The sequence below is a fragment of the Dioscorea cayenensis genome, chromosome 8 (assembly GCF_009730915.1).
Source record: "Dioscorea cayenensis subsp. rotundata cultivar TDr96_F1 chromosome 8, TDr96_F1_v2_PseudoChromosome.rev07_lg8_w22 25.fasta, whole genome shotgun sequence".
NCBI lineage: Eukaryota > Viridiplantae > Streptophyta > Magnoliopsida > Dioscoreales > Dioscoreaceae > Dioscorea > Dioscorea cayenensis.
Window position 1 is genome coordinate 15,586,791 of NC_052478.1, and position 13,458 is coordinate 15,600,248.

Below are 13,458 nucleotides of genomic sequence, written 5' to 3' on the forward strand. Positions count from 1 at the left end.
CTCTTGTGCCTTTTCATTTTCACACATCTCCACACTCAAGGAATGCCATCTCTTGCTTTCCCGACTTTCTTACCATCAACTTATAGAGTTCTAGGGTTGTTTCTGGCAGTATTCAAGGTTTTCTAGTTTCATTTCGTGGGTAAGCCCTTTTTCTCTTTTCTTCCACCAGTCTTGATTTATCTTGTTTAAATTGGTGAATGTTCTTCGCTTTCATGATTAGATGGTTGGTGTATGCTTTAAGAGTAATTTTCAATCGAATTTGTGATGTATTTTTGGAATTTTGCAACTTTGCCCTGCGGCTTTCTTGCCCCGAAGATCAACACGGACTTGTGGAATTTCCACACGACCGTGTTGATTTCTGAAGTATTTATTTGTAAGTTTGTTTTAATTGATTTCCTTTTCAATTCTTGCAAATATGGCACCCAAGACCAAGAAAGTGGCTGGAAAGCATCCATGTGAATCTTCTCATGAACCAGAGCAGCTAGAGTTTGCAATACCAGAACACCAGGTTCGATTCAAGCGTCTATTGAAGCTCAAGTTTGGGCAGTCACATTTCCTGGATTTGAGTGCACTCAGAGAGATTCAGTAAGGAGATGAGGTGGCTAAGGAGGTTGAGGAGATCCTCTCAGTCAGTAGCTGGCGCAGATTATTGTCGATCCGAGATCCAGCTATTTGTATGCTCACTTTGGAGGTGCTCTTTTCATTCGAGTTCGATCGCTCATACAGTTGTTTCTTGAGCATCGATAATATATAGTTCAGAGCATTTCGACAGCATTATAGCATGAGCATCTCCCAGTTTTTAGTTCTTTTGAGCTTATATGATGAGGCATTCACCGACAATGAGGAGTATGCACAACTGCCGACAGATTACGCTGGTAGCTTGACACCTAAGTGTGTACAGAGAATTTTATGGTCAGGGACAGTACGAACTGGGAGTTTCTAAGGCGACATGCCTCTCCCGGCTTACTTACCGCTACATCCACGCCATTCTTAGCCGATTAGTGAATGGCCGTGGTAAAAGTAGAGGGGTACTGAGCTGGCAGGAGTTATTGTATTTGTATTCCATGGTATAGAGTGAGCCAATCCACTTGGAACATATTTTAGTAGAGTACCTACGACATCAGGGTCAGTATACTAAGATCAGAGTCATCTTCTCAAGCCCGTACATCATAAGACTCATTGTGTGGATGGGTCTCTTGGACGCCATTCGAGGGGCCAAGAAGATCATAGTGCTGTTTTCTCTCGGTTTGTAGGCTATGAGGCTTATGGGGATAAACCAGAGGTACGGGCCTGGAGTTTATGTGATGATCATGCCCCCACGTGAGAAAGCCGAGGGGGAGGGTGATGCAACTAAGGGGTCTCAGCCTGCGCAGGAGCCACATCCTGAGCAGATGCATACCAAGATACCCACTGTATCATAGGAGCCATCACCAGTTTAGAAGTTTTCTCTATCTCGTGCCTATGATCATTTGAGAGGCTCGAGAGTGCGATTGGAGTGCTGCAGATAGAGATAGCTGAGGTTCACTCGACACAAGGTGCGAACCACATAGAGATGATGCAGCGTCTTGATATCTTACAATAGATTCTTGAGCGAGATGCGACTTCTCCCTTTGTGATGAGACCCCGTACTCCTCAGGCGTCCCCAGCACTACCATCACTACCAGAGGCACCATCATCATCAATAGCAGCAGCAGCAGCAGAAATACTAGCGCCAGACATCACACTTGAGGCGTCTTTTACTACTTTACTAGTTTTCGTATTTTATTTTTGCATTTCATTTTGGACTTGTATTACTCAGAAAGGATCTTCCTTCTGAATTTATCTTTTATTTTCAATTGTTTCCAATTATATTTCATTTCCATATCTTTATATACTCGAGTTATTTTGTTTTTGTTGAGCTTTACTAAACCCCTTTTGTATTCCTCCAGATGGTCTTGTGAGTATGGAAACTGAGGAATAGTCATGGGCACGATCAATGTGATATTCATATGGCTGTGTGTGCTCCATAACTCATTGGAACTTAACTCTCAATAAATATAGCTCCATCAAACGTACGACTAGGAGTTCAGAGGAGTATTGTTTTAATTGCCCACCTTTACATATATTTTGATTGCTTTAATCTTTATTGTGCTTGTAAGTGTACATTGAGGGCAATGCTCATCTTAAGTGTGTGTGTGTGTGTGGGAGGGGAGGGAGGGAGGTGGAGGGGAGTTCACATTACACATGTTCTATACTTATGCTTTCATTGTTCATGCTTATGTAGCCAATGGCGGGTTCACATTAGTTGCAATGGTTGTATTCTTAGGTGTAGGAGAATTTTTAACATTGAATGCTTTCATGCTCTAGTTTTACTTGAATTTTTATGAAATTTTGCCCGATTGACACTTGTTGCACTACTCGCTCATTAAATCTTGTGGAAACCAAAGTTCCATGTTTAAGGGATTGTTTTTAGGTTGTTTCTTACTCTTGTTATAATGGTTGAAAAAAAAGTTATGTTTACTTTGTTTGTGAATTGGGGGTGGAAAGAGCTACCACCTATGAAGTATGAAGCTACTCTCATAAGTCGGACACTAGTTATGCCCTAATGAAATAAAGAACTATCTCATGGGATGAGTGAAAGCTACCACCTTGATAGAAAGAGTTACCACACCAAAAGTGGGAAAGCCACCTTAGCGGCAGCTTAGGAGAGGGCTACCTTAGAGGATGTGTGAAGCTACTACCTTCTTTTTCTTTTCTTTTTGTAGATAAATAAGTCCCTTTCACTTAGAGCTTTGAGGAGTAAACATTGGGTTGACTTTAGTGAGTTTACATACACTTACACGATTTCGGGTTGTTGCCCTTTTTGATTCAAGTTTTTAGCTAGAGCATTGATTCTTCATATTCGGTGTTGAAATTTTTCCTTATTTATGGAATGCTTTCCTTGCATGCTTTTGGTGAACCTAAGGCCAAACACTTTCAATTTTCCTTCTTATATGCTTCAATGTTTTACTTTTGCTTGATGGCAAGCAAAAGCATAAGTGTTGAGGAAGGGGGGTTTGATAAGTGCTTGTGTATTAGTAATATGAAGTATTATTTTCTTACATTGAGTATTACTTTTCTCAAATTTTATCGTTATGCATGTGTATTTATGTTCTTTTGTGCATTTACGACTGTTGAGACAATTGTGGAAGAAATGAACCAAAAATAGATCGTGGATGCATTTGTTGATGAAGTCTTGGAGTGAACAAATGTGAAGACGCAAGTTGTGCTCAAAGACATGTGAGTGTGTGCCAACCTCCATTGTGCTCGCTGCAAACACACAAATCGGAGGGGCACAAAGGTAGTCACACTCATGTGTTCCGACTTGTGCAATGCTAGCAAGATCTTTGTCAATGTGATTCCATTGAAGATGCAACGCGATCTACCGTATGGATGTGTGCCCATTCATGTGGCCTTGATGAAAAGAGTGGAATTGGGAGCATTTTAAAGAAGAAAAGAATGTATGAAAATCCACACGGCCATGTGAAAAATTCACACGTCGTGTGGATGCCCGATTCCAACCCTATAAAAGCCGAGATTTCAGGATTCTCTTGAGATTTTTTTCCCATCATTTTCCTATCTTGGGAGGCGCTCGCGGCTAGGTCCTGGAGAGGCTTTGTCTAGGTTTTTTGAGTGGTTCTACGGTCTTCAACACCGCCTTCTTTTGGAGGATAGTTATTGGGGGGTGGGCTTTCGTTGGCATCGATTCAGCGAGGTGTGCCCAAGGTTTGACGAGTGAACCTTTATAGAAGACGAGATTACTCTACAAGACCATCGATATGAACTACGAGGGGTTTTACTTGTGGATTGCATGTGTTTACATTCGATTTCATTGTTGACTGTATCTTGCTCCACGAAGAGCTAAACCCCTAGTGGGTGCTTGGACTTGTAAACCCTAGGATGATTTTGTTTCATTGATCTTTTACTATGTCTCTTTAATTAATGTTTTAATTGAGTTCCAACTTTAAATTCTTCCTGAATCTATTTTTCCTTAGAGTGACACTAGGGTTGAGAATCTATCTTGGTAATCTTTGTGGATGAGTGACACACCATGAGCATTAGACAAAGCAAGGTTGAAGAGGGTAGAGAGGGTGAGTCGAGAGGTAGTGGAACATCCCCTTTCCCTTCCGATGTGATTTATCCTACCTCCATGTTCCAAGAGTTCTTTGCGGTCATGATAGAATAAAGTTCTAAGAGACAATTTCCGCTGGAACTTAGTTGTGACTAGGGGTCTTTCGCCTGTACCAAAATAATAGATCTATATTAGGAAATAGGATTTATCACTTGGAGTCCCTAGAGCTTCTTGCAACCCCACACAATGTGAGGCGTCGAGAATATTCCTTTCCGCCGAGGCATAGTGTAGGGTTAGTCATGGTTGACCTTAGGTTTGGGACCATGTGTTTAAGGATTTTCACGACTCATTAAACATCAGTTAGGAAACATAGTGAGTGGTCTTGCACTTAAAACAGTAGTCCTATGAAGAGCAATGTTCGGGTTCCCCACCTTCTATAAATTGCCTTTCCTATCATTTCATTGCGTCTCTTTTTTATTTACTTTATTCTTATTTGCATTGATATTGTTCACACCACTCTTGAACCACCTTCACTATAGTTAAATAGCAATTCTTGTGTTTCAGAGCACTATTTCCTATGGATACGACTACCCACTCACCAAGGTACTTTATTACTTCGACAACCCATGCACTTGCGGTACACACACGCAAGGGGTGTGTCAGATGGCTAAACCACAAGGTCACCCGATGCCAGTGAACCTTGGGGTAAGCTTGCTTGTTTGGATGCTTTGATTACTTTAATGCATTTGATTAGTTTTTGGTTTAAGCCTTGTGTTATTTAATGTATCGAATTACATGAGAACTTTGTGTTCGATTTCTAGGTTATACTTGGTTGTGTGACCATCGCCCTTGTACTAGACTCAATTGGCTTAATAGAAATTCATGTATGAAAACGCCATGACCATCGGGTATTTATGCCCCTCCAACGATTAGGGCTGAACCTAGGTATTGTGATTGACCCTATTTAGAGATTTCTCTAAGCGTAATGCAACAGTAGGAGAAGTTGGTCGGAAAAAATTCTAAGCTAATACTTATACGTGATTAGGGGTTAATCACTGCGACCATCAAGGTTAACCTACTTTAGGTTGTCTCTTGGCACAAAACCGTCATTGCTTTGTAATCCAAACATCCTTCTAGTTTTATTAGCCCCAAGGGGATCCACATCCATGGCCATCTCCTCACATGAAAATCCTCTCTTTCACCCTGTCATGTAAACACCTTCTTTTAGTTCTTTTTTATATTATTACTTCGACAAACCCGTGCACTTGCGGGATATATGCAAGGGGACCTTGTCAGGATCTCTGAGTAACAAATATCTTGAAAAAGCAAAACAATTATTCGAAGACATGGCAAACAATGAATCACACTGAAGTTCAAGAGTGAGACCATCAAGGGTGGCTGGGCTACATGAGATAGACTCAGACACCGGATTAGCAGCGAAAATAGATGTGCTTATATGGAAGTTAGATCTACACGTGAGGAATGGTCAGGATGCCAGCTTGAATTCCAGGGCCGTTTTGTTTTACGAAACTTCTGGAGGTAGGCATGGAGCATCCCAGTGCCCAATTGTAAGCTCAAAAGTAGCTTCTATGGAACATGTTGACTATATCGGAGGAGGTTAGAGGAATCAAAACAACCCGTATAGCAGCACTTACAACCAGGGGTGGAGGAACCATCCTAACTTCCCTTGGAGTCTGGGTCAGTAATAGACACCTCCCCTACAATAGAACTGCCAATAACAGTCTTAACAGCTATAACCTAATAGGAAGATCTCCATAGAAGATGTTTTGGCCAAGTATATGACTAGTAACAATGTGCGAATGGATGAGTTGGTGTGACCCTATGAAATATTCAAGTATCAATCAAGAACTTGGAAAATCAAGTTAGACAGTTCGCAAGAGCTAGTACTGAAAGACCTCAAGAAAGCCTCTCTAGCAATATTGAAGCAAACCCAAGGGAGCAACTGACACACTCCTTGCATGTGTATACCGCAAGTGCACTGGTTGTCGAAGTAATAAAGTACCTTGGTCAGTGGGTAGTCGTATCCACAAGGAATTGACACACCCTTGTGTATGTACCGTAAGTGCACGGGTTGTGAAAGTAATAATTACCCTGGTGAGTGGGTAGTCGTGTCCACAGGAAATTGACACACCCTTGCGTGTGTACGGCAAGTACACGAGTTGTCGAAGTAATAATTACCCTGGTGAGTAGGTAGTCGTATCCACAGGGAATAGTGATCAGAAACACTAGAATTACTATTTAACTGTGATGATGATGATTCGAAGGTGATGTAAGCAATACCAATGTGAAAAGAATAAAAAAGAATAAGAAAGAAAGACACAATAAAATGAGAGGAAAGCACTCGATAGAAAGTGGGGCACCCGGACATTGCTCACCCTAGGACTATTGCTTCAAGTGAAAAGCTAATCATTATGTCTCCCAACTGATGTCTAACGAGTCTTGGAAATCATTAAACACACGGTCCCAAACCTAAGGTCAACAATCACTAACCCTACATTATGCCCCGGCGGAGAAATCGCTCAGTCTCAACACCTCACACTGTGCAAGGTTGCTTAAAACTCTACGGATTCCAAGTGATAAACCCTATTCCCTAATCTAGATCTAACCCTTTGGTCCATGTGAAAGAACCCTAGTCAGAATTAAGCCCCAGCACTAAGGATTACTTCAACGCTTCACTTTGTTTCTTGCGCAACTAAGCCCCAGCGGAGTTCCTTTCTTAGCACTTCACTCTATTGTGACCGCAAAGAACTCTTGAAACACGGAGGTAGGATAAATCACACCGGAAGGAAAAGGGGACATTCAGCTACCTCTCGACTCACCCTCTCGACCTTCTCCAACCTAGCTTTGTCTAATCCTAATGGAGTGTCACTCGCTCACAAGGATTACCAATGTAGACTTTCAACCCTAGTGTCACTCTAGGGGAAAGTCTATTCAACAAGCATTCAAGATTTGAACTCAATTAAAACAACAATTAAGTAAACATAATAAAAGGTCAATGAAACAAAGACATCCTAGGGTTTACAACTCCAAGAACCCACTAGGGGTTTAGCTTTCCAAAGAGCACAATACAATTAATAATGAAATCAAATGTAAAAACATGCAATCCATAAGTAAAACCCCCTCGTATTCTGTATCGACAGTCTTGTGGAGTAGTCTCATTTTCTTCAAGGGTTCCCTCGTCAAGCTTGGGGCACACCTCACCGAATCGATGCCGATGAAAGCTCCCCTAATAACTATCTTCCGAAGGAACGCGGTGTTAAAAGCCGTAGAACAGGCTACATTGATTTGCTACAGTAGACTGCTATAGTACTCCGCCAAAATTTTTCAAAATCCACATTTTTCATGAAGGCCACATGAACGGGCACTCATCCATGCGGTGGATTGCATTGCGTCTTCAATAAACATCACATTGATGAAGGTCTCGCTAGTGTTGCACAAGTCCGAACACATAAGCGTGACTGCCTTTGTGCCCCTCTAATTTGCATGTTCACTCAAGCATAACCGAGGTTGGCACACACTCACATATCTTTGAGCACAACCTAGGGGGAGCATTGTCCGGGTACCTCATCTTTATTGATTGAGATATCCTTTACTTGTTTTCTTTCCCGTTTGCTTGCTTATTAATTCTCTTGCAATTAGTTCATTTTATCACATCCATTGATTTCGACTAGATAACTAAGAATTGGTTAATACTAATACTTCTGTTCCCTGTGGATTCGACTACCTATTCACCGGGGTAATTATTACTTTGACACCCGTGCACTTGCGGTTTACACGCATATTCGGACATGTGTCACCTGAGATCAAGCATTTATCATGTATTATATTTTTATTAGCATTAGTTGCATGAGGACATGCAAATGCTTAAGTGTGGGGATATTTGATAAGTGCTAAACTGGTCATATTTTCTATATCATTTACACTCCATCTAGCATGAGATTTGTACTTGTTTAGCATCTCATTAGGACAAAATTTCATTCTTTTGTTCATAATAACTTTTATTTCTGTTTTAGGAAGAAAAAAACGAATTTGATGATGTTTTGAAGCAAACTGAAGCAAGTTGCTGAATCAAGGTTGCACCACGGTTCACAATGGGTGTTATGTTAACACACAACGGCCGTTGTCTACACTCACCACTACCGTGATCAAGCCATGGCAGCATGAGCTAACTGGAAGCAACATAGAAGCCATCATCGAAGAAGATCGCACATGATAGGCATCTTCAAAGATCATCATCAGAGAAGTTTGAGTGACACACATCATCGGACAACCTTGGAATCCTCAAATCCCTATCTTCCGAGAACAATTGGAGGGAGTTAGTCCAGGAATACATTAAAAGCTTATCTATTCTTTATTTGGTCTTGTGGTATTCTTGTGCTTTGATGCTTTACTTGTTATAATCCATAATAACCTAATTCGAGGGGAATTGTATGTCTAGGTCCCTCGGTTATTATTTTATGAATCTTGATTGATTAATGTAAATTATTCTAGTTTTCGTAATCATTGCATGTTCTTAATTGATTATTACATGTTGATGTGGATGAGGAGGATATGCCCCCATATTGATGACACCCATGCTATGATAGATCTATGCATGTTCTAAGAGGTTAGGTATAGCTAGGTTTCCAAATTAGGGATTGATCATTCCTTAGGCTTAGGGTCTGATTGGTCTCTTCTTGTGGAATTCCCGTACTTAAGGCAATTATAGGAGGCTGAGGTGGAAGAGATTCCATCTTAAGTTCCTAGTTATTTAGACCTAGTCGCCATGAATTATTGAGGCTTGTAGGCCTTTGAATTCCCCCGGTTCAAACCTAAAATACGATTCACATTTAACACCTATCATAATTAATAATCAAGATGATTATAGTATATACTCCCCACTCCTTCTAAGTGTGCTTAACGTAGTATCCAATTGTATTATTTAATAGTGTTGTAAAAGTAAACCTAGGAAAGAGTGTAAATGATTAGACTATTGATTAAGTGAATAGGAGCCTCTCACCGTTCTTAAGGAAATACGACCCTTATGCTCATCCACGAGGTATTACTTGACGACCCGTATGCTTGCGGTATAACGGACCCGTCGCTTTACCACACAGGTTTGTATCTTCCTGCAAATAGACAATGGTGAGCCTACCAATCTTTGCTTTTTTAAATCAAGGCAATGTTATGATACAAATTTGTTGGAAGTATTGGTGGTCACAACTACCTCAAGGAGAAAATAGGAAGCGGAAGAAACTCAATATATATAAGTACTTTTTAATAATTCTTCACCTCTTACAAAATATAGCCAACTTGACCCTTAATATATGCTTCTAAAAAACTCTTACCTATTCTTAACTCTTTAATCCTAAAACCCTTCACATTCAATAACCCCAAAACCTCTTCATTTTTGTAACCCCAAAACCTCTTCATATTATTTCTAACATTTAGGTTATAAAAATGAAGAGTTTGGTGTTATTTAATATGAAGGGTTTTAGGAGTAAAGAGTTAAAGGATGTTAAGAGTTTTGTTAGAGCTTATATAAACGGCTAATTTTGTTGTGTTTTGTAGGAGATGAAAAATAAACAAAAAATATTTCAATATATTTTACTTGAGATCGTTGTGCCCACCATAACTTCCAACAGGAAAAACATCTATATATTTCATAGGGATTGGGATTGGTTTTGTATCCATGTTGTTATTGGCGAAAGAGACCACATAAAACTAATATGAAAACTTCGCATGGTCATGGATATTGATTTCCTTGAGTTTGAATTTGCTATCTTTATGTTCAGAAGTAAAAGTTCGGTTTTAAATGTTCTAGTATTACTGTTAACATTTATGAGATCATGTGTCTCCTTGTTAAATGAAATTTCGTGCATGCATCTTCGTAGAACCAAGTTTATCTCTAATGCAAATTTATTTTTGATTGGAACCGGCAATGACAATCCTTCAATTAAAAAATGGTATGGAGGGAATAAGTTTCATTGTTATTCTTCTGACTACTTGGCCACAGTACCTGTTTCCCACATTAGTGTTACCTGCATGCAGTAAACAATTTTACATTCTGAGTACCAAACGCTGAGAAGGTTGTAATTACATTGCCATATCATGTTCACAAATACTATTACTGAAAATTTAATTACAAAAGAAAAAAATGTATGACCACATTATTTTTAAATGTATCCTTCACCACACAACTAGGAAACATCTTACTACTAGCAATTTCGAAAGCCATTCCATTTATTTCTTGGTAATTGGTTTCTTTTTCCCTGTTTTTTCATTAGGACAAAATATGTCAGTGCAACTCCAAGAACCATACAGTCCCCTGTGCAAAAGAGAAGCATTGCATTAGTCCATGGTGTGTCTTTTGAATCTACAAATATATGCTATGATTATCACTCACCCGTATGTTTTATTGTTGCTATTCTGTCTTGAATTTGAAAAATAATTTCTTCCCTGCTGTTGTCTATCTATTTGTGCTTCTTCAAACAACAAATCCTGACTGTAAGGTTCAATGCTTGCATCTGCATGAGGAATTGATGTTATTGAAAGGAACGTGTGCTTGTTCTCAATTGCATCTCCTATGGGACAGTTATCACGAGTTTGATTTCTTCCATTGCGGTTATCATCATCCATGAAGCTACTGCTTGTGTCAGGAAATGGTTGTATGCGGCTTCTGTGAATCATGTGACCAATTTCTCTTCTTTGATAATGATCAGAAGCAAACATTTGCAAATTAGTCTGCTTTCTTGTTGGAGCAAATTTACCGCTCGGCATAGGATTGGCATTGTGGCTCACACTTCTCTTCAGTATGAGACCTTTATGGTCCACGCTTCTTCTAGATGTATTGGATATAGAAAGCACCGATGCATTATTTTGTAAGGAATGGCTGGATTGTAAGACTTGCTTTCCTTCATTTGTGGCTGAGTTTCTAGCCACAAATTCAAGCTGCGAAGGTTCATGTGTTATATTCACTGAAGTTGGACATCCAAGAGCATCTTTCAGAGCATTTGAGATGAGTTCTTCAGACATATCAGTGGCAACTGGTTTCATAATAACCAGATGTACAATGGCGTTGACTGTCAGGTTCATAAGCAAAGAACTTCCAGTTAAAAAAAGAAAATTTGCATAAAGAAATTATATCAGCTATAAAATATGAAGAGAAATGTATAATAACCTCTTGAAAGAGTCAAAGATATAAGCTTTGCTTGACTGTGCAAGAATTCTCCCAAGTCTTTGTTGTCGATCCTTTCCAGTATATCATGCCATACTTCCTCCATATTAATATGTTTTATTTTTGTATGCAGGTCTAGCGCATGTGAGCTACGTTTCTCTGAGGTTGGGTCTGTGGAACCATCAACATGATTGAAATAAGGAGTCGTACTGACAGATGTTGGCTCAAATCTGCTTCTCGGTGCAGAATTCGTATCTGCACCGGTGAATAAAATTTGTCTAAAAGAGGAAATTTTAATGGAATGCGTAAATTTGTTTTGCAGAATTCTATTTAGGTGAGATGTACCTGCTGGATTTGTGAATTCAGTTAACACAGTATCAGGAGCAATGCCGTTTGACCTACCCTCTGATGCAATCTGCAACAAAGCAGCACTAACCCATGTAGTGTGGTCATGTGAATTGGAAAAGAGTTGCTTCTCTGTTTCAACGAGTGTTCTCAAAGTGTTGCACAGTTTCTTCAGTTGTCTATTCCCTGGAATGCATTCCTTTTAAAGTAAAATCTTAACAGAAGTATATTGATGCATGGCTAAATTTACAACTTACTGATCTGAGAATGGTCTTGCATAGAAGAGGAAGAATTTCCAGCAAGAGTTTCTGTGACAAGAGATGCTAATTGCGATACAACAGTCCTTGGTTCGATTCCGCATGCAATCAACTCTCCTGTGCGTCTCATCGCTTCAATTATATCTCCGGACAAAGTCGCCTCAAGTAATTGTGTTAGTTTGTCATGTGGTGCCAGACCCAGCTACAGCAGAAAGATTTGAATAAATGCTGTAAACTTAAAAAAACATATGCAAACGCAAACATAATGTGTGAGCAAAGTTTACCCACAATCTGCTGGACCATGGAAGCAGTGATTCTTTGGCCTAAGAGTGCCAACTGATCAAGTAAGTTTTCGGCTTCTCTTAGATTGCCATTGGCCTTTCTGGCGATAAGTGTCAGAGCATCATTCTTGATCTCAATGCCCTCCTGTGCAACGATCTTTGCAAGTTTCAGTGAGATATCCGAGTCTGTGAGCTTTTGGAAGTTGAATTTCTGACAACGAGATGAAATACCTCTGGGAACAAGACTGGCATCCTCAGTGATCATAATGAAAACCATCATCCCATGTCCCTTCTCTTCAATATCCTGAAGCTCAACCCATGAATCTTCGGACAGAGAATGACACTCATCTATGACAAACACTTTGTAGCCGGAGATTGTTTCCGTAAAAGAGGTGCTTTGGAGCAGTGTCCTTATCTTCTCAAAACCAGAATTTCTCTTCCCAGAGCATAGTTCTGCAGTGTACAAACTCCGATAGCACCCATCACAGACAGAGCAGGGTTTTGAATATGATGTGGAATTACAATTCAGAGCCATGCTGAAAATCTTGGCAGTTGACGTCTTGCCCGAGCCTCCTGGGCCATAAAAGAGATACATAGTTGAAATTCTCTTCATTTGTGCGGCATTTGCCAATGCCTTAATGATCATGCCATGCCCAATGATATCTGCAAACACTTTGGGCTGATATGCATGGCTCAATCCTCCTCCATTACCTCCTACTTGCTGCTGCTGCTGCTGCTGCTCCAGTGACTTTTCTTTAAGCTGTGACCTTGTGATTTCGTGCGCTTGAATGCCAGCATCATTCTGTATTTGAACTGCATTTGTATCATCCACATGGCAACTGCAGTTTGGATATTGAAGATCTGTTTGAGAACAAAAGGTGTAATTGTGAGATCTTTGGTCTTTATTGAATGTGGTGGGGCATTTTCTTGTTGAGACACTGCTGGATCTTCGAAATTGCATGTCTGTGCTCTGCTCCTCGTGTTGCATAGTTTTTCAGGGAAGATGGTCAGAGTGGTCGTGGTGGTTTTGGTGGTTGTTTGTTGCTCAATGCTCTCAGGAGAGCTGCGGTAGATGAGGTACATCACTAATCAATGACTAATTGCATGTTCAATATAATTGTTTATTTGATAACGCATCCACGAGTGGGTAAGAGAAAAAAATATGTAATAAAACCAATATTCGATAATAAATGTCGTAATCATACGATGCTCATCTTCACTAAAATGAAAAATAGATATATTAAAATAACTTGACAGGCAAAATGAACGAGTTCTGTAATTTTTCTATCTTCCATTCATTTTCAGTTC

The 13,458-nt window shown here is 39.9% G+C and overlaps 1 protein-coding gene across 2 annotated transcripts; it reads right to left on the bottom strand.

Moving 5' to 3' along the window:
- Positions 1–10,184: 10,184 nt before the first annotated feature.
- Positions 10,185–13,222, bottom strand: LOC120267758 (protein STICHEL-like 3). Of its 2 annotated transcripts, none has more exons than XM_039275433.1 (6): positions 12,158–13,222; positions 11,870–12,071; positions 11,613–11,798; positions 11,271–11,438; positions 10,497–11,172; positions 10,185–10,418 (listed from the first exon to the last, which is right to left on the bottom strand). In XM_039275433.1, the coding sequence occupies exons 1-6, from the start codon at positions 13,136–13,138 to the stop codon at positions 10,334–10,336; spliced, it is 2,298 nt and encodes a 765-aa protein (XP_039131367.1). In that variant the 5' UTR covers positions 13,139–13,222; the 3' UTR covers positions 10,185–10,333. The 2 variants fall into 2 exon arrangements, with proteins under 2 accessions (XP_039131367.1, XP_039131366.1); XM_039275432.1 differs by having other exon boundaries at positions 11,271–11,522.
- Between the last annotated feature and the right edge of the window lie 236 nt (positions 13,223–13,458).

Bases quoted from the DNA above. Each gene is read 5' to 3' on its own strand.
- LOC120267758 (XM_039275432.1), bottom strand. From the start codon at position 13,138: ATGCAACACGAGGAGCAGAGCACAGACATGCAATTTCGAAGATCCAGC. The intron at 12,072-12,157 runs GTGGGTAAACTT...TTTCTGCTGTAG, and splicing joins CTTCCATGGTCCAGCAGATT to CTGGGTCTGGCACCACATGA. The intron at 11,523-11,612 runs GTACATCTCACC...TCACCGGTGCAG, and splicing joins TGAATTCACAAATCCAGCAG to ATACGAATTCTGCACCGAGA.